Below are 26,897 nucleotides of genomic sequence, written 5' to 3'. Positions count from 1 at the left end.
TCAATTTGCAGTGATCTACTTTATTAAAATACAATAAAATTGCCCACTTTATCCATTACAATTGAAACCACATCCAAATAACCCACACAACTTTTCAGATTCATCCGAATTTTAGTAATAACAAGTACCCTTCACCAGTAATTTAATAATATTCCGAACAACGTTATGCTTATTTTATGTGCCGGATGCCCAAATATTCCACGTCACGCTGTGGTCGTTTCCATGGTTTCAATTATTCACAGCTGTAAAAATGAAAAAAAAAATACAATAAGCTATAAAAATTACATTGCCTGTATTAAGACTGACATTTATGAAGTAAACGTGATCAGAAGTTGATAATATACTAACTAAAAAAATCATAAATTTTGGAAACGAATGTATTAATTATTCGAAAGTCGTATCACTGTATCTCATTTAGGAGTATTACCTTCCTTATTACATAACATTAAAACGAAAAACACAAGTTAATATTTTCAGATTCACGGGCAATTGCGGCCTTAAATATGTACAGTTTTTAATATCATTCAATATTGAATATTACAATAATAATTTTGGTATCTTGATAAATGTTCTGTGTATATTTCATCCACTCAAAACCTTCAAATTTTGGAATCTTTTCAATCGAAATGGTGTTACTGGTAAATACATTTTTTAAAATATGGCGTAAAATGTGACCGAAATAGAAATAGAAACTCTGTGAACAAAATGAAGACATGTATACTGCTGATAGTGAGAACTACGTGGTAGTAAAGTGATCTGTTAATTCGATGTAGGTATAGTAAACCAATGTTAAAAGTGACAAATGCAGTGTCTTCCTCCTGTTTCAAATCTGGTTAGCGTTTTATTTTACTTATATATTACTATTAATTTTAAACTTCTTTTACAGTTAAGGATATATATTTTATAGGAGACATTGCGATTGAAGACGTACATGCGCCATTAATTGAGGAACAAACTAATTAAGTTGTCTTGCCAGATTTTGTTTAGATGAGTTATCTTTATACAATTCAAGTTATAATAGCGACATAGAAATTATCAACGTACATATATTATTATTTGGGGAACATGAACATAACATTTTATGTAATTAAGACTTTTTAGCTTGTATTTTCCGCGCAAAAAGGTTAGATAATACATTATTGCTCTGTTTCAAGAAGTTTACACTGAATTTGAAAAAAAATACATCGATAGATAGCTGACCATCCATATATTTATTTAATGAACAAGATTGTAATAGTTGCACTATTGTTTCATTATGTTTTATTTGCAGTAGACCTTCAAAATTGTAAAAGTACATAGCCAAAACTGTCTGGATATAAAAATAAATGCAAAGAATAACGTTTAGCGGCCCGAGAACTCACGAACATGTACATATACCTTAAATGACCAAATACGGAAAGTAGTATATTGTACGGACAAATCAAAAACACGACGTCATTATAACCCTCACCTTCCGGGAACCATCCAGCTATCTCCAAATTCGTATATATCATCTTTAGTCACAATAACTCCATCAGATTTCATGAAGTCATCCTCAGGATCACCATTAGCGTTTCCTAGTAGACCACAGACATTGCCTCGCATATTAGGACCATTCAAAGCTATATTGATACCATGGGTTGGTTTAGTCCAAACCAGAGATAGAGCAGGGTTATTTAATTGTACGTACACGTGCTCATCTTCTACTTTCACAGTTCCCAATCCATTACCAATTACAGCAGTTGAATTGGTGAAGAGTTGACCTTTTATCTACAGTATGAAAAGAAAGAAATAATAATAAAATTGTTCTTAATGTATATACCACATGAAACCTGTACTTGTACCTGATACATCATTAAAAAAATAACACTCATTAATGTCGAAATTATTGGAATTTTATTTTTTTCATCCAATTTTATATATATTTTAATTATAATGGCTTGTATCAGTGTCATTTAGGTAAGGTCCTATTCAATTTCGATCAAGACACAAGTGTTGACTAGTTTTCCAGCGCCAGGCAAGAAAGGAGGGGCCTAGGACATAATCAAGCAAACGTTCGCCATATAACAAACTCAACTCAACTATTCATGAAACATACAACGCCCAAACTGATTAAACACATTTACATCATTCACTAAAATTTTACTATTGACATAAATGCAATCAAGACAGGCAATTACCAAACGAATGTGCAACGACTTACAAGAAAATTGTCATTCTTGAGTATACGTAGTAACTGCATTCCGTCAACATTAACATCAACAGCATTAATACGAGTTAGTGGTTTTGAACGTAATTCAGAATATTTCCCACGGAATTCAGCAGTCACTTGAAATGATGGTTTGTTGATGTTACTACAGTCCTGAGTGAGAACATATGTACACAGACCTTGGAAGTTGTATCTTACGCCGTCGAACGTTGTCATGTGAGGATCCTGTTCGGTAATTCCTGTAAAAACAACACGTCTTTAACCGTTTTTGTTGTTGAATGTGATATTCTCTTTGATTACGTCATCTAATTACGCACACAGCTAGTTGTGCACACAGCCACTGAGTCAGTGACGCAAACAGTCAGTGTTTATGTATACAAACACTTCAAAATGTTCAAACATTTACCTGCCGTGCAATGGTGTTAAATAAAAGTATATATATTTGTGTGCCGTACTCCAACAAAAATACCACATATCAAGGTTTGTGCGAATACATTGTTCACACTATGTATGATCAAATCAGGTATATCTTACCTGTTGGCTTTGGAGCTATTGTAAGAAAAGAAAGTGTAAAGTTTATTATTATGCAAAATATACATATATGCGTCTAATTCTTTTAGAAACATAATTTAAAAGTATATGAAACTAACGTTTTTCAACTGGAAACAAAATACTTTAGTACTGATACATTCACTACCCTTCACGCATTTGTTTAATATCTACGCTATATACAAATCGTACAAGAGTTATAAAACAAGTAAAACTGCAGATCTATATTTATGATGACAATAACAACATTAGTTTCTTCACCTCAATTTCTTGGAAGTAAAAGTACTTTAATCACATGACAAAATTCTCACGATAGTGTCACCGTTCTTGCTGCATATGAAGAGCATTCATTGCCACATACGTTTTTCTAAATGATACATTTTGTGGTTGGACGCGGGGAGTTATAGTCATATTTCAACAGTTGATATTGAGTTCACATGCGATTCACAAATTTGGCGAATCGTGAACTCTTTATACTGGAACAATGTTACATGCAGGTTTTCCCACTATTTATGGTTTAATTAATTGCAATAAGATACAAATTGTGGTTTCCTTTGTAACCAAATGCAGATCTTTCTCAAAATCAAAATATTTGTACCTGTCGAAAGGATAACCTCTACTGCCATTTTTGTATGGACATTCGTCCCTAGCTTGGATGAGAGTTCAAGCTTCGCATCCCATCACTTCAACATCCGAAATCAATATGGTGCAATATATTCATTTCTTTACTTAACATTTTTTTCACATAACAAAATAAATTCATATTTTGACTCGCACTGAAGGATTTTCATGTTGTTGAAAAATGTATGTTTCAATATAAATTAACCATACTTTTATTATCTTAGAAAGGTGTCATATTGTCGAAGGTGGTATGACAGTTATTGTTTATGTTCTTTAAAACTAGTTACACTAATTCAATAATCAAACCAATACAGTGGTGTACATTTAGAATGTTCAACGGATAATGAAAGGATTTACACTTGTAAATGCTGCTTAGTCGCCCCCTGTAAATCGATTGGGGCTGAACATCAAAGATGCAAAAACATATCATAAAAAGATACAATTCTGGTTTTGAAACCCGAATAGAAAATGTGTTACTTACTGGGAGGAGGAATGGTGGTACCTGTTTTAAAATAAAAAAATACAAATATCAAATCTGTGTGTCAAACTTAATGCCTCTGACAATGGTGCAAGTACACATAGATATGTTCCGTGCAGGTTAATCAATTACTGTTTTATATGTCATTTGTGATTGAAATCTAGTAATATTAGGAGGATCATATGAACAAAATATTACAGGTTGTGTATGATGTTTACATATACTCGAAACACTATAACATATGCCGCATAGAGTCAGTAACATCCACTGGTGGCGCTGTATAATTTCAAAATGTTTAGTGGCTCGCAAAGGTAGGCATGTCTAGGATATAGGTCTCGACGCACGCACGGACGCACACACACGGTCGCATTCGCAGAGGTAATCCTCAAGTCGCCGTTTTTGAACTGTGTCCGAACGGAGACTAATAATGTAGTGGAGAAGACGAACATGCACATTAGAGCCGGTCGGATTCACCTTTCAAAGGTACCATCAATGTCGAAGCCGAATGATTGTATATGTATATGTATTTGATATTTTTTCTTCTATGATCTCAATTTTATGGTCATTGATCTTAACTTTTTGGTAGTTTCAAAGTTTCAACCAGTGCAGGTATTAGATTGTTCGAGGAAATTTTGGCTAAAAACGTGACCGAATGTTTCGTGATCGAAAAGAATGCGATTGCAAATGATGGACGGAACCTCGTCTACCAGAAAATGGATAGATGGCGTGGACTTCGTGTAATTTAGTCTACTTTTTTCTAAATGATACATTTTGAGGTTGTATGCGGGGAATTGTAGTTATTTGTTAACATTTGACATTGAGTTCACATTCGATTCACAAATATGGTGAATCGTGAACTCTTCATACTTGACCATGTTACATGCATGTTTTTCCACTATTTATGGTTTAATTAATTGCAATAAGATACAAATTGTGGTTTCCTTTGTAACCAAAATGCAGATCTTTCTCAAAATCAAAATATTTGTACCTGTCGAAGGATAACCTTTACTGCCATTTTTTTGGACATTCGTCCCTAGCTTGGATGAGAGTTCAAGCTTCGCATCCCATCACTTCAACATCCGAAATCAATATGGTGCAATATATTCATTTCTTTACTTAATATTTTTTTTACTAATTGTCACATAACAAAATAAATTTATATTTTTGACTCGCACTGAAGGATTTTCATATTGTTGAAAAATGTATGTTTCAAAATAAATTAACAATACTCTTGTTATCTTAGCAAGGTGTCATATTGTCGAAGGTGGTATGACATTTATTGTTTATGTTCTTTAAAATTAGTTACACTAATTCAATAATCAAACCAATACAATGGTGTACATTTAGAATGTTGAACAAGTAATGAAGGAATTTACACTTGTAAATGCTGCTTCAGTCACCCCTTGTAAATCATTGGGGCTGAACATCAAAGATGCAAAAAGTATCATACAAATTGTGTTACTTACTGGGAGGAGTGGTGGTACCTGTTTTAAAATAAAAAAATAAAAATATCAAATCTGTGTGTTAAACTTAATGCCTCTGACAATGGTGCAAGTACACATAGATAAGTTCCGTGCAGGTTAATCAATTACTGTTGTATATGTCATTTGTGATTGAAATCTAGTAATATTAGAAGATCATATGAACAAAATATTACAGGTTGTGTATGATGTTTACATATAGTCTCGAAAAACTGTAACATATGCCGCATAGAGTCAGTAAAAGCCACTGGTGGCGCTGCATAATTTCAAAATGTATAGTGGTTCGCAAAGGCAGGCATGTCTAGGATATAGGTCTCGACGCACGCACGGACGCACACACACGGTCTCACTCGCAGCGGTAATCCACAAGTCCCCGTTTTTAAACTGCGTCCGAGCGGACACTATTAATGTACTGGAGAAGACGAACATGTACATTAGAGCCGGTCGGGTTCACCTTTCAAAGATACCATCAATGTCGAAGCCGAATGATTGTGTATTGTATATGTATATGTATTTGATATTTTTTCTTTCGTGATCTCAATTTTATGGTAATTGATCTTAACTTTTTGGTAGTTTCAATGTTTCAACTAGCGCAGGTTTTAGAATGTTCGGGGAAATTTTTGCTAGAAACGTGACCGAAAGTTTCGTGATCGAAAAGAACGGATTGCAAATGATGGACGGAACTTCGTCCACCAGAGAATGGATGGATGGCATGGACTTCGTGCAATTGAGTACGCCCTCCTACTATAGCCTGAAACTTAGCCTTGATGGGTAATTTGTTCAAAATAAAATAAAATATTTCTCTTCGTAACTGCTTGTTTTCATTGTCAATGTGTGATCGAGTGTACATGGCCATGACATATAATAATTGCTTATCACTCGGGCTATTCATACTGGGGATCAGATTCTGTCGTAAATACCAGAGACATCCATAGTTACGCCAGTCTGCAAACGACAAATGTGTTCCTACACTTGTCACACAGGTACGGACAGCACTGTAATTATCAGTTAGCACAGCTCCTCTTGAATAATTTTCACATCGGGGGAAAACAATTAATATATTATAGTTATCCTGAGTGTTTTTGTTGTTGCTATAGGACATTATTCAAGTTACCTTGGCGAGTTCCAAATGAAGCTTGTGTTGAAGTTATATATTTCCGTGATTCAAGATTACAGAAGGTGTGACTCGTACTCACATGACTATCCATTGCAACTTTTAGAAATGAAACAAAAGTCAAAAAATTGACTTTGTTTCAACAAAACTTAATTATGCATTCGTTCAACTAAATTTAATAGATTATAGTATTTTTAACTGACGTTGTATACAATAATTATGTTAAATTTATATAAAAAATCATTTTAGTGCATCAATATATCGAACTAACAATCATCAGATTTCGGCTGTTTACAAGTGTAGTTTGTTTAAACTTGGTACATACATTAGACATTATGGGCCCTTGTTGAGCTTGATCTTGTTTTGATGGTTCTAGGGCCATATCTCTGAAATTGTTTGACTGATTATGTTCAAATTGTATATATTCATCATACATCATGTCATAGATATACAGATGTGTTTACAATGGCCAACCGGCGACTATTTAATTTTGATGTTTTTAACAGAACAACACGTTCGAAAACAACAAACGAGCAATATATACTCGTCCGTGTGGAAGATTTTGTCTTATAGCAAGACACGAAATCTGAACATTTGAATTTGAGAGTTCCGCTAAACCCTGTAAGCGAATGCATATAAGCAAAATGTTATAATGATAATTACAAAACCATCCGGGAGTACACTAACTACACAAGCAAATTGTCATTCATCTTAATGCAATACCGTTACCCACGATGTAATTGCTATTGTCTACTTGCAATATAAAATCACAGTTGTACTTACATTCTGGTGGACTCACATCTTGCTGATCTGTTTGTATGTATTGGACTTCACGTTTCTTAGAACCATCCTTTACAAGGCCATACCATACAGTATATATCTTATCTGCAGGTGCCGTGAATGTAATTTGTTTTGAAGTTTGACCAGCTGGAATAGTAATTACCAACGGGCCAATAACAACTGTGTTTCCGTCTTTCAGCGAAACATGAATTTTTGTATCTGTGTCATACGCCTTTTCAAGTACAAAATTTACATATATGGTCTTTCGATTGTCACCGCACGGCCACGTTGCTGTAAAAACTTGGACCCACTTCGTGCCTAGGAAAACAATCAATTGTAAATGATATCACAAACAAAAAGATGATGCAAGCAATGCACTACAAAATTATGATTGTTCACTCGGTGCAGTTCATAAGCACCAATTGTATTCCTTCGCATTGAATAATTAAGCAACAGCACCAATCGAAGGCTTGTATACAAAATCAACAATATGTTTGCACTGGAGGTAGGCGAATGCATATATGGAACTGTGAAATATTGATTTGTATTGCTATTTACAATTATTGCTGTTGTAATGTGATTTAGCCCTGGTTACAACCTTAGTTGGTAGACGGTAATGTAACACAAGGTTCTTTAACACAATATAAAAACCTTTATCCTTCAGCTTTATTTGGTATAATGAACCAATGACGTATTTAATGGTAATCGATTGAGCAACCATGATTCTTTTGTAAAATATAATTGTTCGATCATAGACACACTTAATTTGGTTTTGTTATATGACCTATTTTTGCCATTGCTTGTCTTTAGTTGCTATAACAATAATTTTAATAATACTAATAAAACTAATAATAATACTGATAATAATAATACTGATAATAATACTGATAATAATACTGATAATAATAATAATAATAATAATAATAATAATAATAATAATAATAATAATAATAATTAATTGTTTACTTTTGTTGGATATCCATTACTTATTTCCAATTAAAGTCGCACCGTTTGTAATACAATATGCATGTATTACGTCTAATTTGATAGCGGCCATTTTTTTTCAAAACTATGTCATAGGTGATTGAGCTAGTGGCTGAGATCAAGAAAATATGAAAGCTTTACTGTGAATGCCTGCACCCGACAATCATTTTGCTGAATATAGTTTTGATTAAGTATTAGCGAACTAAAGATAACACTGTCGCCGATATAATATATATTGGTGGTCTTGTAATAATACTTACATTTGTTCACAGTAATAAACTTCGTAATTGCATTCGGCACATCCCATTGTTTATAATATATGATATAATCTTTTGTTGGATCCTTTCCGCTACGAAATGCACTTAAACCATTCGACGTTGGTCCTCCTCCAATTCCTATATTTAACGTATTTGGAGGTCCTGCTGGAGCTTCAAGAATCGCATAATTTACTATGACTGTTTGGCCAAGGTTCTTTATTAACACCACTTCTATGGTGCCATTTTCACACGTGTTCCAGTCTGCATCAAATGTAAAGCCACCTGCAAGATATAATGTATATGCATATTATTAAATATTATATTATAGCATTGTCAATACCAGCGAATTTTATAACGTCATTTTCATTATTCGCGATAATGTATTGCATTATGTATTTCCGAGTTAAACCTGTGGTTAATTCTTGTTGCAGGGCCACTTTTTTAGCCGTGCATTATCAGCCAATATAACATTAATTGCATATGCAAATATTATGTTTGGACCAATCAAATCTATGGATTAACACCATCAATATACTGGTATAATATAATATTTATTTACTTATACGTCGGGCTTTAGTTTGATTTCGCCTTCATGACAATGCCCTGACAGATTGCAGCTTCACTTATTTGACATTAAATCATGTAACCTGTCTGGTTGGTCTTTATTTTGTTACTAGAAATGTTGAGTGTTGCCCTGACACCTACGTTAGGATGTCGTTTCACATTTAGTGGTGATATTTAAAGTCTAGTGTTTAACATAAGAGAGGTTCTGGCTTACTATTTTTAACAGCTTTTATTTCAGTAGCCTTTACTTTGTTAAACCACTTATTCAATGCGTTGAAAGAGCAGTTGTGGAGAAACACGTCGAAAGACTACACTAACATGAAGATCTGTGTCACAGCGTTGACATTTTCAGAAATACCCATCAAGACAAATATAATGAATGCTTTCTAGTGGCTGTATTTACTGTATATTTCGGGTGGATACATGTCTGCAAGGGCATCAAATCAGACACTTTTAAAGACTGTTGTTGAGGTGCGCATACTGCACAAATTGTTTTTTGAATAATTCCGAGCTACCAGATTGAGTTAACACCAAAGGTAATAAGATGATATTCTAGTTGGGTGGGTGGTAAAAAAATGGAACTCTAGTTAGCCATTGCCCAGTATCATCCACTATATCAGACATATATTTCTCGCTGCCAGTGGTTGTTCAAAACAAGAAATCAGTCACCAATATGAAAAAAAACAATATGTCTTTTTAAAGAATGTATGTTGTACTTCATTGTGGACAAAACTGGAATGTGCATCTCTTCTTTTGGAAAGCAGATGTTGTTCATCGACAGCACCTAGACACTCATTTCTGTGTTGTACACTGGGAGATGGCTACTCAATTCTAGAATAAAGTAGTGTGATACGGTTGTAGCCATATACATATTTAAGAAGTTTAATATTTATGCTTATACATAAGCAGACTCCTTCAACACCACCATCCTATTCATACGTTGCCCACCTAGATTGTATTACAAAAGGCATTTACTTCAAGCCGTAATTGTCAAATTAGAAGTAAAATATGAATACCCCGTTTTTATATTAAAAAAAACTAAAAAAAAAATATAAAATATTAGGAGATCAGTTACTGAACACTGGGCCTAAACTTCCTGTTACCACTAATGGCGCACTTCCGGCAGCCTCCTTCTGACAGATTTACTCGTGATTTAGTGAAGGTCGCTTATTGTTTGTAACATGCATAGGGAGTCTGGACCATGCTGTCATAATAACTTTGCAATATGGAGAAACATGTGTCTTTTTACCTAATTGTTTTGACCAAGTAGACAATAAACATGTACAGAACATGGTATATCTTGGTGATTTAACTGCAGAAAAAATAACACAAAGATACAACACAGTATAATAAAGGATCAGTAAGAAGCTGACTCAAATGTATGTCATTTCTTGTTTAGGTTTGAATGAAATTATGATATTGTAAGTGTTATACAGTTATTATTTACAATAGTAAATATATTGTGTATTTCATTATTTAACTTTTCAGATTTTAAAATATTGTGGCATCTTATGTGTGTGTGGGGTGGGGGTCGCTTTGCATATATAATTATGCATAATGGTCAACCAGTGCGAGCCCCCTTCAAATAGTTACTATAACGACCGTACATTTAAATACCGCAATATTTACCCTGATTGCAATTTCAAATGACAACAATTTGGATTTTTAGGGAATTATATAATGTTTACCATTTGAAAATGATATTCTCATAAAATAACAAAATTGCTATTAAATATAATTTAACTTTTTAACCAGATTTTCCAAAAATGCAATTATAGAATTATAAATTATTTGCTTAATTAGTATCGCATGTGTACATTTTTTATAGTTATAGAAATTTTATTCCGCGTGAAAACGAAACAAATCCACAGTGAATAGAGCAGCGTAAACACACAAATTAGCATGACAAAAGATGACCTCTCTGACCTTTTACTGACTGCGTCAACGCCATTTGAAATACAGGGTTGTGTACAGTTTGGATCATTAAAGCAACGGATTTTCCACGTTTTCATTCCGGCTTTTGAACAATTTGGACTGTAATTTACGCATTGAAAGTACAGCTGTGAAATAAACCGGTTTTGTGGCTCATCATACTACTTGTAACTGTGGATATTTGACGTTCAGCGGTACTTAGTTTGAACAAAGTTTGAGACATGGCCGGACGCGGTGGTGTATCACGTACGGTGACCGGCACGGCAACCTCAGTTCCAACGTCTGACCTGCATACATATTTGGTATAACCAGAGTTTTGTGACATTATGCCTGACAAGTTCTGTCGTTGTTCTGGGGTAAGTTTGATGGTGTAAGATTCTCGCATCTTTTTTTGTGACACGTACATGATATGCCTTGTCTCAATTCCGGCCGAATGAAGGCCTTTGGACACCGGCGTATGAAGCGCGGAATGTAAATTTATTATTTTGTGTATATTAGAATAAGAGGTACTAATAAATCCAAACCACGTACGTATTGGAGCCCGTGACCGACACTGCCAGAAGCCTGTCGATTTATCAGATATAACCAGTAATTCGCCCCATGGGCCGAGACGTCCACGTATTGCCTTCAGCAACCAACCACACGAATAAATCGACAGGCCTCTGACAGTGTCGGTAAATTTATAGGGCTGAATCGACATCCTCGGTTCGTAGCAGTTTAATAATAAAGTTGCATATTCCTTCAGACCAAAATTGAATCAAAAATTACCTTTCGTGTTATTTTATAGAAGGAAATAACGCACTTTATGACACACAATGCAGCAATTTTCTTACATTTGCTGACCACCGCAAATCACATTTTTGTAATTTATTTGAACCCATAACTACCATAACCACGACAGATGGCAATCTGCTGCCTTGGCTTTGTCTCTCAACAGAATTTTGATGAAAGAATATCATTCACTGCTTATATTTAATAGTGCTATTCATTAATGCCAAATAACAAACGAATGTGATCAGAACAATGCTGTATATGTGACACCATGTGCCAGCAAATATCAAGATGTCATTCAATACCGAATAATATACACTACTCTTTCAAATAAATTGTGAGGTTTTGTGCACTTTATTCAGTGCTAATTATTGGCCGTTGAACTAGTAAAAATATCACTTTTTAATGAAGACGGCAGGTTAAATTTTTCACCGAGGGGGTCATTGAAGTCATTCATATTTTTGAAATGAAAATTGTGTAATGATTAAGCAGAATATCTACTATTTTCTGGCAGTAAGGTTTAGCAAATTTGCAAAGTGGAAGGCAATTCAGGAATTGTTTGGAAAAATAATGATGTCCTATAGAACTAACACAATGTAAAAATAACGCCTGCAATTTTGTCACTTTTCAGTTTATGAATATTGTTGGTTCTTAATAATGTTTTTATTGTAATTGGAGTAACACACTGAGTCACATACAATATTTTTGATTATGGAACATTATTTGTGTTCTGTTTAGTCATACAAAACTCTTTTCAAAGCTTTTCAATGGTGACGCTCAGCTCTCTTTGTCGTTCTATAATTTGGTGAAATTAAATTTCGCCGTATGATTGCATACGTGTAAACATTATTTATAAGACATTTTAGAAGGACTATAAAAATATATATATATCAGCTAACTTAGAATTGCAAGATAATCAGACGAAAAGAAATGCAGCAGTATGTTTGTGTTGTAAGTATGCAAAGACCAGAATAACATTTTGTCTAAATTTTGCTAACATTGTGGGTGAACCATGGTAAGGATTGGTTAGCGGCACCACGTGTTTGTGATCAATGATTTGCTTGCACATATTGTGTTGTGTGTATTGATTGTGAACATACTGCGCATCGTTTGATACTATCAGCACACAGCGTTCAGGATATGTTATTCTCGTAATGATTTCATAGTAATAATAACAGTTACATGTACGATGCTTGCTGTACATTAGTCAGCATGAATCAAAATACTTTTTTCAGCCATGTGTTTAACATACATATGCTTATATAGGTTCCATATTACAGTTTATTCTTGTCTGTGTGTATACAAACCCTCTATCATAATCCGTGCAAGAGTATTCACTTTACACATGCCAGTAATTGAGAAATATGCCCTTATTTAAGTTACATCTCGTTTTATGTGGAATGTATTCAATTTAAGACATATAAACTATCAACCGTCAAACCTTATCAAACTTTTCTTGTTATTTTTAATAACTACAGGCATTATTTAAAAGACATAAGACATTTTTCTTAATTTGACATTAGAGTAATTAAACAACATTCAAACGTTAGTATTTATTCGGCCTGATGATGTTATCAACATGCTGATCGTGATAATTAAAAGCACACATAAATGTCAGAATTTTTTTATAGAGACACATTGACATGTAACTAGGAATTGCAACTTGTAGAAATGTGCAAAAATTGCAATTTATAAATCGAATTATTTTTTTTCCAAACCTTCATATTTTGTGTATACATGTTTTGTAACATCTACCATTATATAATGACTAAGAGGAAATAACATACCAAACCATAAACCTGAATCTAAAGGTCGTATAGGGTAAGGTGAATGTCTAAAAAAACACAAAACAAAGGACTGTCACCAATCGACAAAACAATCCACGAAACGGTCAAATACCGAAATTTATGACCCACGGGATTGGCGGAGCTAAGTAATCTAATTTGACAGCAACTGTCAATTGTTTCTTGTATGCTTGTATAGTCGATGATGAGACAGGCAGGACAAGAACGCATAAAATTACACCCTAAACCAAAGTCAGAAGCAGAAGAATAAGATATAATTATCATAATATTAATAGAGTGAATTGGTCTGTCGAGTAGTAAAAACTATACACATGAATACAAAGTATGGGATCCATCTGTTCTCTATACAAAGTCCGAAAACGGGGACTTATAATTCGGTCTCCGTGCGTCGGTGCGTTTGTGCGTCCGTCCGGAGTCATATCCCAGAATCTCTTGGACCGATTCCGTTCATTCTTTGCATGTGCCTAGTACTTTATGTGGGACATATGCACATCCAGTGGTTTAGCGAGTCGATTCAAAATGGCCGACTGGCAGCCATCTTGTTTTTTGAAAATGTTGTATTTTAGACATGCTTTGTTAGTTTTCATTCAAACTTGGTACATATATTATACATATTAGGATACATGTCCATGATGAATTATTTTCACAATTGGATCAAAGATGGCCGACTGGCAGTCATCTCGTTTTTTGAAAATGTCGTATTTTTGACATGCTTTGTCAGTTTTCATTCAAATTTAATACATAGATCATACATGTTAGGATACATGTCTCCGACCGTCCGTGAGTTCCTTAGTTTGTCCGTCCGTGTGTCCGCCCGTCCGTGCGTCAGTCTGTCCAAAGTCATATTTCAGAATCCTGACATATGCACATGCAGTGGTCTAGTGATTCGATTCAAAATGGCCAACTTGTAGCCATCTTGATTTTTGAAAATGTTGTATTTTGGACATGCTTTGTCAGTTCAAACTTGGTACATAGATTATACATGTTAGGATACATGCCCATGACGATTTATTTCGCAATTGGATCAAAGATGGTCGACTGGCAGGCATCTTGTTTTTTTATGTGGTATCTTGGACGTGCTCTGTCAGTTCTCATTCAAATTTGACACATAGATGTACTTTAAACATGTTAGGATGCATGTCCATGACAATTTGTTTCAAAATCTGGTCAAGGATGGCCGATTGACAGCCATTTGACCTTTTGGCCTTACTACTATATTTCCATAATTTATGTATCATTTTCATTCGTATTTGGCACATACATCATACATATCAGTGTGTTTCATAATCACATCAAAGATGTCCGAATAACGGCTGTTTTTATTTTTCGCCATATTACTACTACACGGAACACGTGTTTTGATGTAAATAAACAATCTGTTATATACGCCACTTGGAACTAAAGTTTCAAGGACACGCTCGCGACAAGCCCTCCGCTTTAATATGACGAGCACAAAGAGAACTTTCAAAAGTTTAACGGGGACTGTGTCATTTTCAATGACTTGCTAAACATTTTAATTACTTTCTAGTATAAAAAATGACCGAAGGATAAATATTTCAATTCTCTTAAATTAGAACTTCGATTCTCAACACATGAAACGCACCACATATGTTCAGGTAATGCAGTTATTAGGTATAACTTTTTGTTATATATATTTTTTTGCTGTCAGCTGTGGTACTCCATTCGATAGTCGAATCTTAATGGCTGGCGTGCATTTTATAATAACTTGTTTCGCATTTTTTTATAATCCTCGTGATCACAATGTAAATCATAAAAGGCATTTAAAATTTAAAAACCAAGTAATATATACAATTAAAAAAACAATGGATATATAAATGGCCATAAAAACAGGCACGTCACTCATTGTGTTTCGTCTACAGGCCAACAAATCACTATTTTCCACTCCAGAATAAACCGAATATTATTAAACAAACCTATACTGTCAATACTTACTGTTATGAAATGACTGATATCAACACATAACGATGGGTGTGAATTTCACAATGAAATGTCCATTATACGGATATTAACACTATAAAAGTTGTAAAACGTTTCCTTTTTTTATGTTACCACCACAGATTGGGAGATATTTTTGTATTGCTTCACTAATGTCGGCAACATTACTTGTAACGCTAATTTCAAATACTGAAGTTCGTTTATTTTACAGAAGAGAATCACGAGCCGAAACGTCCATTCTGGTCGAAACTCTTGGCCGAAACGTCCTCCATTCGAAATAATAAAGTGTCCGATATCAACAATGAGTGAAAAATGATTGTTTGACTGGACGCTTACACGTTGTAATAGTTGAACCTATCTCAAACCCAGGTCCTTTGTTTTGATTAACTGTCACGTAGGCGGGTAAGTAACTTTATTGCGTCTACAACTCCTCACACACTGGTGGATCCCGAAAACCACGTCCGCGCACCTCCGGTGGGCTGGGTTTGTCAATTGTTTTTTTCTGTGGGCTGAAGGGGCGCCATTAAATTCGCGCGTGTCACATGATTGATTGTCAAGGGTTCTACTCGTCAAGGGTGAGATTGCTTTTCTATAGAGCATGACGAAATGGTTTGATAAAGTATACAACATGACAATGCACAGCATATTATAAACAAAATGGACAAGGGATTCATCAGAACCACATTGGTGGTTTCTTTCAGAGGATTGGAGTGGTGGGTAGTCATTATATAATTAGAAAACGATTCCTATAAGCAGTTGATTGCTAGTAATGTTTCTATATTGTGGTTCAAACATAATTACACACAAATTCGATATAAATTGTACTTACTTGCTCCATTACTGTTATACAGCACCAGCCCTAGAACAATTATGTAAATCTTGTCCATAGTTACACGATGTAGGATACGTGTTGAATATGACAAACACCTGAAAACTGTGTGGCTTATATAGGAAAAACTCACATGTGACAGGCGGTGCTGAATGCTCATTATTCATCACACAGTAATCGACCAATTGAAACAATAGGGGTTGTCGGAAGATTACAATTTATGTCTAGACACAACACAATAGAAATACATGAAGTGAAAAAAAATGATGGAACATTCAAAAATAATAATAATATACCGCGGCAAAATTTCTCTGGTCTTACTTTCTTGTCATCTCACATTCGTCCATACCATAACGTTATTCATCGAATTGTATCGCCGAATAAACAGCATTCCCATTCATTTACCTATCAAGCAATGCAAAACTAAATTTACTTGGGATATCATCGACAAATATCACTTATTCCAAGATGATTACGTCCTTTAAGGTTAAATAATTTTATTTATAATAAGTTATTGGATGAGATAGTACTTAGTACTTGACAAACACTATGCTTTACATGTGAATGGGTCGATTGCCGTTAATTCAGTTCCGGTAAGTTTCATTCATACACATACAATAAAGTTGGACATCTTCATCACTGACTTTCATGTGTGTTATTTCATGTGTGTTATTTCTTTGTCGGTATGACATGTGAGAAAAGAAGACATGAAGACAGCTTTAGACAGCGGTCGTACCGTACAAGGGTGTGTAGTTCAAATAACATCGTTATTTTAAAACTATTTTGTTATCATTTTAACAATTAATATATTACTTAAAAATGACGTCCCTATGGTCGGTTTATTGTAAACCTATCTGACGGCAATTCCTTATTATTACCAAATTCATTATTTATATTTTTTAACTATATCTGTCTGGGAAATCTTGATTCATGTGTCGTTGGTATGCAATTCATTAATTAGGCTAACCCGATTTGCATGTGTGCTGTGCCTGCTTTGTTGGAATGACATGAGGGAGCAGACGACAAGGTGGTACACATTTTGTTGTCAGCTCTATCATTATATGATTTTCCATCATGCGTCATCATATATTCACTATTTATCTAAAATTATTCACAAGATCCGGCCCTTCCTTTAATTGTTAGTGTAATATTAATATCAGTATCTTTAAAAAATGCAATTAAGCCTAATATAAAACAACTAGAAAATAGATCAGTGATGACGCACATTAGAAGCAACTAATGAAGACAGGATATGCATAGCCTTTTTTGAACAATATATGAATACACAGTCGACATATTCAGCGATGAATCAATTGAATATTGTAATATCATATCATGTTAGGGCTGGTAGCATTAGTAGAGAAAGAGTATCATCCTTTTTTTCCCCAACAAAACATGAACAGCACACAAGCAAACCAAAACCCACGAAACACGAATTAAGAGGTCCCCGATGAAACATATATTACAACTGGCTAGGTGAATGAACGCAATGATTATTTTGTTTCAAGTATATTCCGTTTAAATATCTTTTTTTCCACTTTCAAATAATTACAAATTCAACTCAGAATTAACCTCAATCGTTTTATAATTAGTTACATTCTTTTCTATTGTCCGGAATATGAATATGTCGCTTGATATATTTTCTGTGTTCTAAAATTTTGTTGTTTTACGTAATTTAAATTGATGAATAAGTAATCACAATTTAGATATTAGCTGTGATTCTCGAAGTTGTTCCTGTGGTGGCGACATTTAGTTTTCAAGAATAGGTTTTTGAAATGAACGATGGAAACTGACGTTTCTTTTTATTGAGTCACTAGGGGGCCTTTTTGTTTATTTGCATAATTTCCGAAAGTCTCAAACCTAAGTGACCTAGTCTTTTTTCCAGACAAACAACTAAATTTCGCTACAGACAATGAAAAATGTTACTGTTCTATAGCGTACATTGCTGGTTTAAAACGAAGTCAACATGTAGACGAAGCATCGGAAGATTGCTGATTGAATACATTGTTGATTCCCTTTGATCTGTTATCAATTTCATTGGGAACGTAACAGTGTCCTCATAATGCAGTATAATGCATAGGAGATCGGTGTAAAATGCTGAACGATTTGATGGGTAAAAAATGAGAGCTAGACACTGACGAAATAAACTTACGATCAGGAAACAACGTTGCCAAATGCAAGTAAAATAAAAATAAAACATCACACTCGTCAAATTCTTCCTATAACACTCGTGTAAATCCCATTTCAACAGATGGATACCCTATACATATTCATATGTAAATGTATATGTACACACTGTCTAAATAGCATCGCCAACATCCATATCCTACGTGGCACACCTGGTATATCTTATACAAATACAAATATATTAATTATAGGTTGTACAACTTCAATGTGTGTGTATGACAGAGAAACTTTTAAAGGTAAAATTGACGTCAACAGCATCAACCATCTTTATTTCTAATAGAGTAAACTGTCATACATGTAAGTGTGTTATCTATGTAAGTATGTTATCCACTGATTTCTATTGTTAGAGAAGTGGAAATACGCGTGTTTTAAACAATATAATCAGTCACGTGATTTGTGTTTGCAATTTATTTCTCTTCTTCCACAGTATATTCTGTGATATTTGCCTGGTTTTCTAAATAGGAGAAGGGCCACTGACAGCTTCATCGACAAGGGTGGTTTTGACATCACTCAATATCACAACAACAAGAAATCAACCAATCAAGGGTGAAGATACCTAAAATAAAACCAATGGACATTCGTAATTATATTTGAGAACGCACTTTACAGAATGAACATGCAAAGTATACTTGTAATATCGCTTTTTCTGTAATTAATTACGGATCGCAATTCCCTTGTGATGTACTGAGACGGTGCACACAGTAACATATTAAGTTTAATGCAGTATAATTTCGCTGTCTGGACAGTCACCAAAGATGGCGCTATAATCGTAATAATAATAATGATAAAAATATAACATGTACATTAAATAGAAATACGTTTATAAAGAGTCATAAGGAGCAGGACGTGTTATTTATTCGTTATCTGACACTGATATTGTTGAGCAAACAGCAAAATATACGATGTAATAATTCCTACAGTAGGTGGTACATCCTAGAAACAGGATAAGTGTTGTACGAGATACCCTGCTAAAATGTGTGGCAGGCAAAAGTGTCAACAACCTGTTGATTTACACACATGTGACACACGATGTTTAATATACATTATGCAGTATAATGCATAGAAGATCGACGTAAAATGCTGAACGATTTGTTGGATAAAAAAATGAGAGCTAGACACTGAAGAAATAAACGTACAGCCAGGAAACAACGCTACCAATTTCAAGTAAAATAACAATAAAACATCACACTCGTCAAATTCTTCCTATAACACTCGTGTACACCCCATTTCAATAGATGGATACCCTATACATATTCATATGTAAATGTATATGTACACACTGTCTAAATAGCATCGCCATCATTCATATCCTACGTGGCACACCTGGTATATCTTATACAAATACAAATATATTAATTATAGATTGTACAACTTCAATGTGTGTGTATGACGGAGAAACTTCCTGGATTCATATAAAGTTTCGAAAACTTTCAAAGGTAAAATTGACGTCAACAGCATCAACCATCTTTATTTCTAATAGAGTAAACTGTCATACATGTAAGTGTGTTACCTATGTAAGTATGTTATCCACTGATTTCTATTGTTAGAGAAGTGGAAATACGCGTGTTTTAAACAATATAATCAGTCACATGATTTGTGTTTGCATTTTATTTCTCTTCTTCCACAGTATATTCTGTGATATTTGCCTGGTTTTCTAAATATAAGAAGGGCCACTGACAGCTTCATCGACAAGGGTGGTTTTGACATCACTCAATATCACAACAACAAGAAATCAACCAATCAAGGGTGAAGATACCTAAAATAAAACCAATGGACATTCGTAATTATATTTGAGAACGCACTTTACAGAATGAACATGCAAAGTGTACTTGTAATATCGCTTTTCCTGTAATTAATTACGGATCGCAATTCCCTTGTGATGTACTGAGACTGTGCACACAGTAATATATTTAGTTTAATTCAATATAATTTCGCTGTCTGGACAGTCACCATAGATGTCGCTATAATCGTAATAATAATAATAATGATAAAAATATAACATGTAAATTAAATAGAAATACGTTTACAAAGAGTCATAAGAGGCAGGACGTGTTATTTATTCGTTATCTGACACTGATATTGTTGAGCAAACAGCAAAATATACGATGTAATATTCCTACAGTAGGTGGTACATCCTAGAAACAGGATAAGTGTTGTACGAGATACCCTGCTAAAATGTGTGGCAAGCAAATGTGTCAACAACCTGTTGATTTACACACATGTGACACACCATGTTGAATATTCATTATGCAGTATATTGCATAAAAGATCGGTGTAAAATGCTGAACGATTTGTTGGATAGAAAAATGAGAGCTAGACACTGACGAAATAAACGTACAGCCAGGAAACAACGTTGCCAAATTCAAGTAAAATGAAAATCAAACATTACACTCGTCAAATTCTTCCTATAACACTCGTGTAAATCCCATTTCAACAGATGGATACCCTATACATATTCATATTTAAATGCATGGACATATGTAGACACTCTCTGCATATCATCGCCATCATCCACATCCTACATGGCACACCTGGCATATTTTATACGAATCTCAAGATATTAATTGTAGTTTCAAAGGTAAAATGGACGTCAGTAGCATCAACCATCTTTATTTCTAGCTGTAACTGATATAGTAATCTATCATACATGTAAGTGTGGTATCCACTGATTTCTATTGTTAGAGAAGTGAAAATACGCGTGTTTTAATCAAAATAATCAGTCACTTGATTTGTGTTTGCATTTTATATCTTTTCTCCCACAGTATATTCTGGATATTTGCCTGGTTTTCTAAATAAGAGCAGGGCCACTGGCAGCTCCTTCGCCAAAGGTGGTTTTGACATCACTATCACAACTAGGAATCAACCAATCAAGGGTGAAGATACCTAAAATAAAACCAATGGACATTCATAATTGTATTTGAGAACGCACTTTACTGACTGAACATGCAAAGTATACTTGTAATATCGCTTTTTCTGTAATTAATTACGGATCGCAATTCCCTTGTGATGTACTGAGACGGTGCACACAGTAACATATTAAGTTTAATTCAGTATAATTTCGCTGTCTGGACAGTCACCAAAGATGGCGCTATAATCGTAATAATAATAATGATAAAAATATAACATGTACATTAAATAGAAATACGTTTATAAAGAGTCATAAGGAGCAGGACGTGTTATTTATTCGTTATCTGACACTGATATTGTTGAGCAAACAGCGAAATATACGATGTAATAATTCCTACAGTAGGTGGTACATCCTAGAAACAGGACAAGTGTTGTACGAGATACCCTGCTAAAATGTGTGGCAGGCAAAAGTGTCAACAACCTGTTGATTTACACACATGTGGCACACGATGTTTAATATACATTATGCAGTATAATGCATAGAAGATCGACGTAAAATGCTGAACGATTTGTTGGATAAAAAAATGAGAGCTAGACACTGAAGAAATAAACGTACAGCCAGGAAACAACGCTGCCAATTTCAAGTAAAATAACAATAAAACATCACACTCGTCAAATTCTTCCTATAACACTCGTGTACACCCCATTTAATAGATGGATACCCTATACATATTCATATGTAAATGTATATGTATACACTGTCTAAATAGCATCGCCATCATCCATATCCTACGTGGCACACCTGGTATATCTTATATAAATACAAATATATTAATTATAGGTTGTACAACTTCAATGTGTGTGTATGACAGAGAAACTTCCTGGATTCATATAAAGTTTCGAAAACTTTCAAAGGTAAAATTGACGTCAACAGCATCAACCATCTTTATTTCTAATAGAGTAAACAGTCATACATGTAAGTGTGTTATCCATGTAAGCATGTTATCCACTGATTTATATTGTTAGAGAAGTGGAAATACGCGTGTTTTAAACAATATACTTAGACGAGTGGACTGTCTGGACAGTCACCATAGATGGCGCTATAATCGTAATAATAATAATAATGATAAAATATAACATGTAAATTAAATAGAAATACGTTTATAAAGAGTCATAAGGAGCAGGACGTGTTATTTATTCGTTATCTGACACTGATATTATTGAGCAAACAGCAAAATATACAATGTAATAATTCCTACAGTAGGTGGTACATCCTAGAAACAGGATAAGTGTTGTACGAGATACCCTGCTAAAATGTGTGGCAGGCAAATGTGTCAACAACCTGTTGATTTACACACATGTGACACACGATGTTTAATATACATTATGCAGTATAATGCATAGAAGATCGATGTAAAATGCTGAACGATTTGTTGGATAAAAAAATGAGAGCTAGACACTGACGAAATAAACGTACAGCCAGGAAACAACGCTGCCAAATCCAAGTAAAATGAAAATCAAACATTACACTCGTCAAATTCTTCTTATAACACTCATGTAAACCCCATTTCAACAGATGGATACCCTATACATATTCATATTTAAATGCATGGACATATGTAGACACTCTCTGCATATCATCGCCATCATCCACATCCTACCATCCTACGTGGCACACCTGGCATATTTTATATGGATACCAAGACATTAATTATAGTTTCAAAGGTAAAATGGACGTCAAGGCATCAACCATCTTTATTTCCAGCTGTAACTGATATAGTAAACTGTCATACATGTAAGTGTGGTATCCACTGATTTCTATTGTTAGAGAAGTGAAAATACGCGTGTTTTAATCAAAATAATCAGTCACTTGATTTGTGTTTGCATTTTATATCTTTTCTTCCACAGTATATTCTGTGATATTTGCCTGGTTTTCTAAATAAGAGAAGGGCTGGCAGCTCCTTCACCAAAGGTGGTTTTGACATCACTATCACAACTAGAAATCAATCAATCAAGGGTGAAGATACCTAAAATAAAACCAATGGGCAATCGTAATTGTATTTGAGAACGCACTTCACAGAGTGAACATGCAAAGTATACTTGTAATATCGCTTTTCCTATACTTAATTACAGATTGCAATTCCCTTGTAATGTACTAAGACTGTGCACACAGTGATAAATAAACTTTCAGGCCGTACTGCCAGGATTCAGTTCGCTATTTTACCATTGATGGCGCTATAATCGTAATAAAATATTGATAAAAATATAATATGTAAATTAAATAGAAATACGTTTATAAAGTGTCATAAGAAGCAGGACGTGTTATTTATTCGTTATCTGACACTGATATTGTTGAGCACACAGCAAACTATACGATCATCATGTGATAATACCTAATGTAGATTGTATATCTTAGAAACAGTTGAGTTTAATGCATATGGCAAACTACATGGAGTGAGCAACTCTTGGTTGTTAATGTTATTTTGTACAAATCTCCGGAAAACCAAATGCATTGCTCAGCAATAAGCAATAGTTAAATGAATCGTAGTCTTCACAATTTCCAAATTGTTCGTCGGTGCAACACGATGACTGACACTTCGTCTCGGCAATGGTCGGCAACAGCGAGAATATGAGTGAGAATGTTTCTTGCAAATCACAATCTCATGGCTTCCAAGATATATACGCACACCAAAGGAGACTTTCGATGAAATGAAAGAAACTTATGCTGATGATATGACCTTGTAAAACGCTGGCATCGTCAATTGAAGTATGACCGGAAGTCTGTGGAAACAGCTCCGAGACCTGGTCGTCCCTCTTCTGCCATAGATGAGGCATCTGTCCGTCAAGTTGAAGCAGCCATTTTGGAAGTTCGACGCATTACTGTTCGCCAAATAGCCCAAGAGGTCAAGATTAGTACAGGGTCTGTGGATACTATCATCATGTACTGCATTGTCATTTACCGAGGCCTCCATTTATTTCATTTTGTGCGGGTTGGTATGATAATGATTGGATTCAAATTCATGCATTTACAGGACCAGAGAATTGCATGCATACTACATCAATCCCATTCCGACGTTCCTCAGTGACATGCTCTGAGTTACCAAATAAGATTGTTTAACCACATAATTTAATAGAAAACATCAACGTTTAACATCATTCACAAAGTACAGACAATGTTTTATGTGTTTTGGGAAACATATGATTGCAGATGCACGATTTCGCAATAAGTTAGAATATAGTAGCTTCATAAATATGATACAACATCGCATCGAGAACTGTACCAGGAACAATTCCAATGAACATTGCCGAGATCATTTTTTTTATTCTCCGCGCGAAAAACCAGAGAATGATGGATCAGTTTCATTGAAAACTGCCATCGTTCCTATTTATGTTATTAATCAACCCGGACAATCACTCATTAATGACTTGCCAGCTAGGGAAATGTATGTTGAATGGTTCGCCCATCGTTTATTATGTATATAACATTATTGTCACATATACGAACATATAAACATATATGTAAACAACTTTATAGAATGTGTTAATACTATGTGCTATTTCGATCATGTATTTTAGAGGCAAATTATCTTTATATTTGACAATTACATGAGTAAATCCATCCTCTATTCATCTACCTATATTGTTTGCGACGGAAAAATATTGTTTTCTGATTACCAGAAAAAGCTTTTCACGGTGCATTTACAGGTGGGGCTTCACTATTATTGCTTTGTATACTGACATCTTGTCACCACATCTTTTTATATGCGCGCGATTGTACTCATTAAACAGAAACATAATGGCCATTCACATATGCAACAAACCTTCTAACTAATTATGATGTTATCACTTCCTTAGACCACCAACTCCTTACTATCTCCTCGACTTACTCCTTTACCCATTTAATAAATTAGTATGCATGATAATGCGATTACTAGCACATATAATGTAGCTTCTAGATTTGGTAAGTATTGCGCACTGCAAATTAATACACCACTAATCCCTTCTTTTCATCACAAATTCACAAAATAATACTATTCATAGTCTGCACTATTTTTCAAAATATTGTGACAAAAACAACTAAATTTTTTGAGTGAAAACTGAAAATTGATGAAAAGTTTGTCTGTTAGGTCAAAAATGTATTTCATTTGCAGAAATATTTATAAATATAAGAAAAATGTGCAGAAACGTTTGGTCGAGAATGTCTGGTGGTGAGAAGGTTAAAACGTCTGTATTGCATGTTATTACGAACTGCACTATATGTGGATTAGTATCGAGAGTCAGTTGTTGATGTGTCTACAGAATATTTTTTTTTTAAATAATTCAAAACAAAACAATATGTATCGCCATTTACTTGGTTAGATAATGAGTACGTATTAAAAATGTCCAACAAGTGTATCACATGTTTTGGTCAATGATATCTGACAAGACAGGTTTCACTGCATACGTTTATTGAGGATATAACGTGGCCTCCTTTTCATGTAAGTAATATGGCTGCGTTTCATATGAAAAAATAGGCTATACTAATTACTATTAACCAGCATGAGATGAGGATTCGATAATAGACTTGGGAGTTGTAACTAGTCCCTTGTTCATAACTTCATGACCTTTATTTCAGATGCAAAGTCAGTACAGAAATATATTAGATAATTTGCACTAATGAGTAGTTGTATCACGTGTCCACTAATAGAAAATACCACGTCAATCTCGTAAACAAAGACGTAGGATTGGGTGATTCTGACCTAGTCAACACAAATATTTACTTTTATGCAGATATTTTAGAGCATATCAACTCATGCTTTGTACATAACACTTTATTGTACACTTTCTGTCACAGTTACACAATCGATCCTTAAGTCTTGTATTCGACACTCGCCCACAAAACACCATATATATCATCATATATTTATTTTTAAATTTAATTTTTAATATATTTTATGTAATTTATTATTATACATATGTAATTTATATGTATGTAATTTATTACTATGGTTTCAATAAATATATTGTCCACTAGAGCCACATTCAAATTAACATAGAAGATGTACGCATTCGACCCCTTTTCATTATGTATTGCAACATACTATCGAGGCCCATTTTATGTGGACCAGATTTATAAGTACATCTAAATGTCTACAATGTTTCACTAACATTTATGTGCAGAGATCCATTACGCGTTCTTCTCAGTTGTCCAGCAAGGGTCGTACTCATATATACCACAAGAGCCCACAATGCGGTCTACTCAAATCACCACGTACGTCTTGTATTATTTCTGAGTAATATGCGTTGCGCAGATTGTGACCATTCTGTCGTTTGGTTTTGCATGCTCTAGGTTATACGGACTGCTATATGGACGATGTTTATTAAGGCGAATGTTGATATGTACTGACAAATTTTCTTTATTCCGTGACCTTTGACTGCAAGTGCGAATCTATAATCCAAGCTCCCACCCGAATGATAAAATGAACCTTATCTACCAACCACAAGACTGGCCAAAATCATCTCTTTGGGTGGTGCAAAAGTGTGTATGGCATTTTCAATAAAATCAACATTTAGG

The 26,897-nt window shown here is 34.3% G+C and overlaps 1 protein-coding gene and 1 long non-coding RNA gene across 3 annotated transcripts; one reads left to right on the top strand and one right to left on the bottom strand.

The window, feature by feature from the left end:
• Positions 1-16,389, bottom strand: LOC100368024 (uncharacterized). 2 transcript variants are annotated; one of them, XM_085506560.1, is made up of 9 exons: positions 16,310-16,389; positions 8,456-8,734; positions 7,215-7,529; positions 5,303-5,320; positions 3,840-3,860; positions 2,723-2,737; positions 2,183-2,427; positions 1,451-1,749; positions 1-242 (listed from the first exon to the last, which is right to left on the bottom strand). In XM_085506560.1, exons 1-9 carry the CDS (start codon positions 16,365-16,367, stop codon positions 233-235), a joined length of 1,260 nt encoding a protein of 419 aa, XP_085362686.1. In that variant the 5' UTR covers positions 16,368-16,389; the 3' UTR covers positions 1-232. The 2 variants fall into 2 exon arrangements, with proteins under 2 accessions (XP_085362686.1, XP_085362687.1); XM_085506561.1 differs by lacking the exon at positions 5,303-5,320.
• Positions 11,274-26,897, top strand: LOC144349674 (uncharacterized). Its single transcript, XR_013420045.2, has 2 exons — positions 11,274-11,304; positions 26,673-26,897. It is a non-coding gene; the product is annotated as an uncharacterized LOC144349674 (long non-coding RNA).

This window comes from Saccoglossus kowalevskii, chromosome 12, assembly GCF_978046115.1.
Source record: "Saccoglossus kowalevskii chromosome 12, keSacKowa6.1, whole genome shotgun sequence".
Lineage (NCBI taxonomy): Eukaryota > Metazoa > Hemichordata > Enteropneusta > Harrimaniidae > Saccoglossus > Saccoglossus kowalevskii.
Note: the sequence above shows the minus strand (reverse complement) of the source record. Positions and strands in the feature narration are given on the sequence as shown.

Bases quoted from the DNA above. Each gene is read 5' to 3' on its own strand.
- LOC100368024 (XM_085506560.1), bottom strand. From the start codon at position 16,367: ATGGACAAGATTTACATAATTGTTCTAGGGCTGGTGCTGTATAACAGT. The intron at 8,735-16,309 runs GTAAGTACAATT...TATATCTTGCAG, and splicing joins GTATAACAGTAATGGAGCAA to GTGGCTTTACATTTGATGCA. The intron at 1,750-2,182 runs GTAAGTCGTTGC...TTCATACTGTAG, and splicing joins TCAAGAATGACAATTTTCTT to ATAAAAGGTCAACTCTTCAC.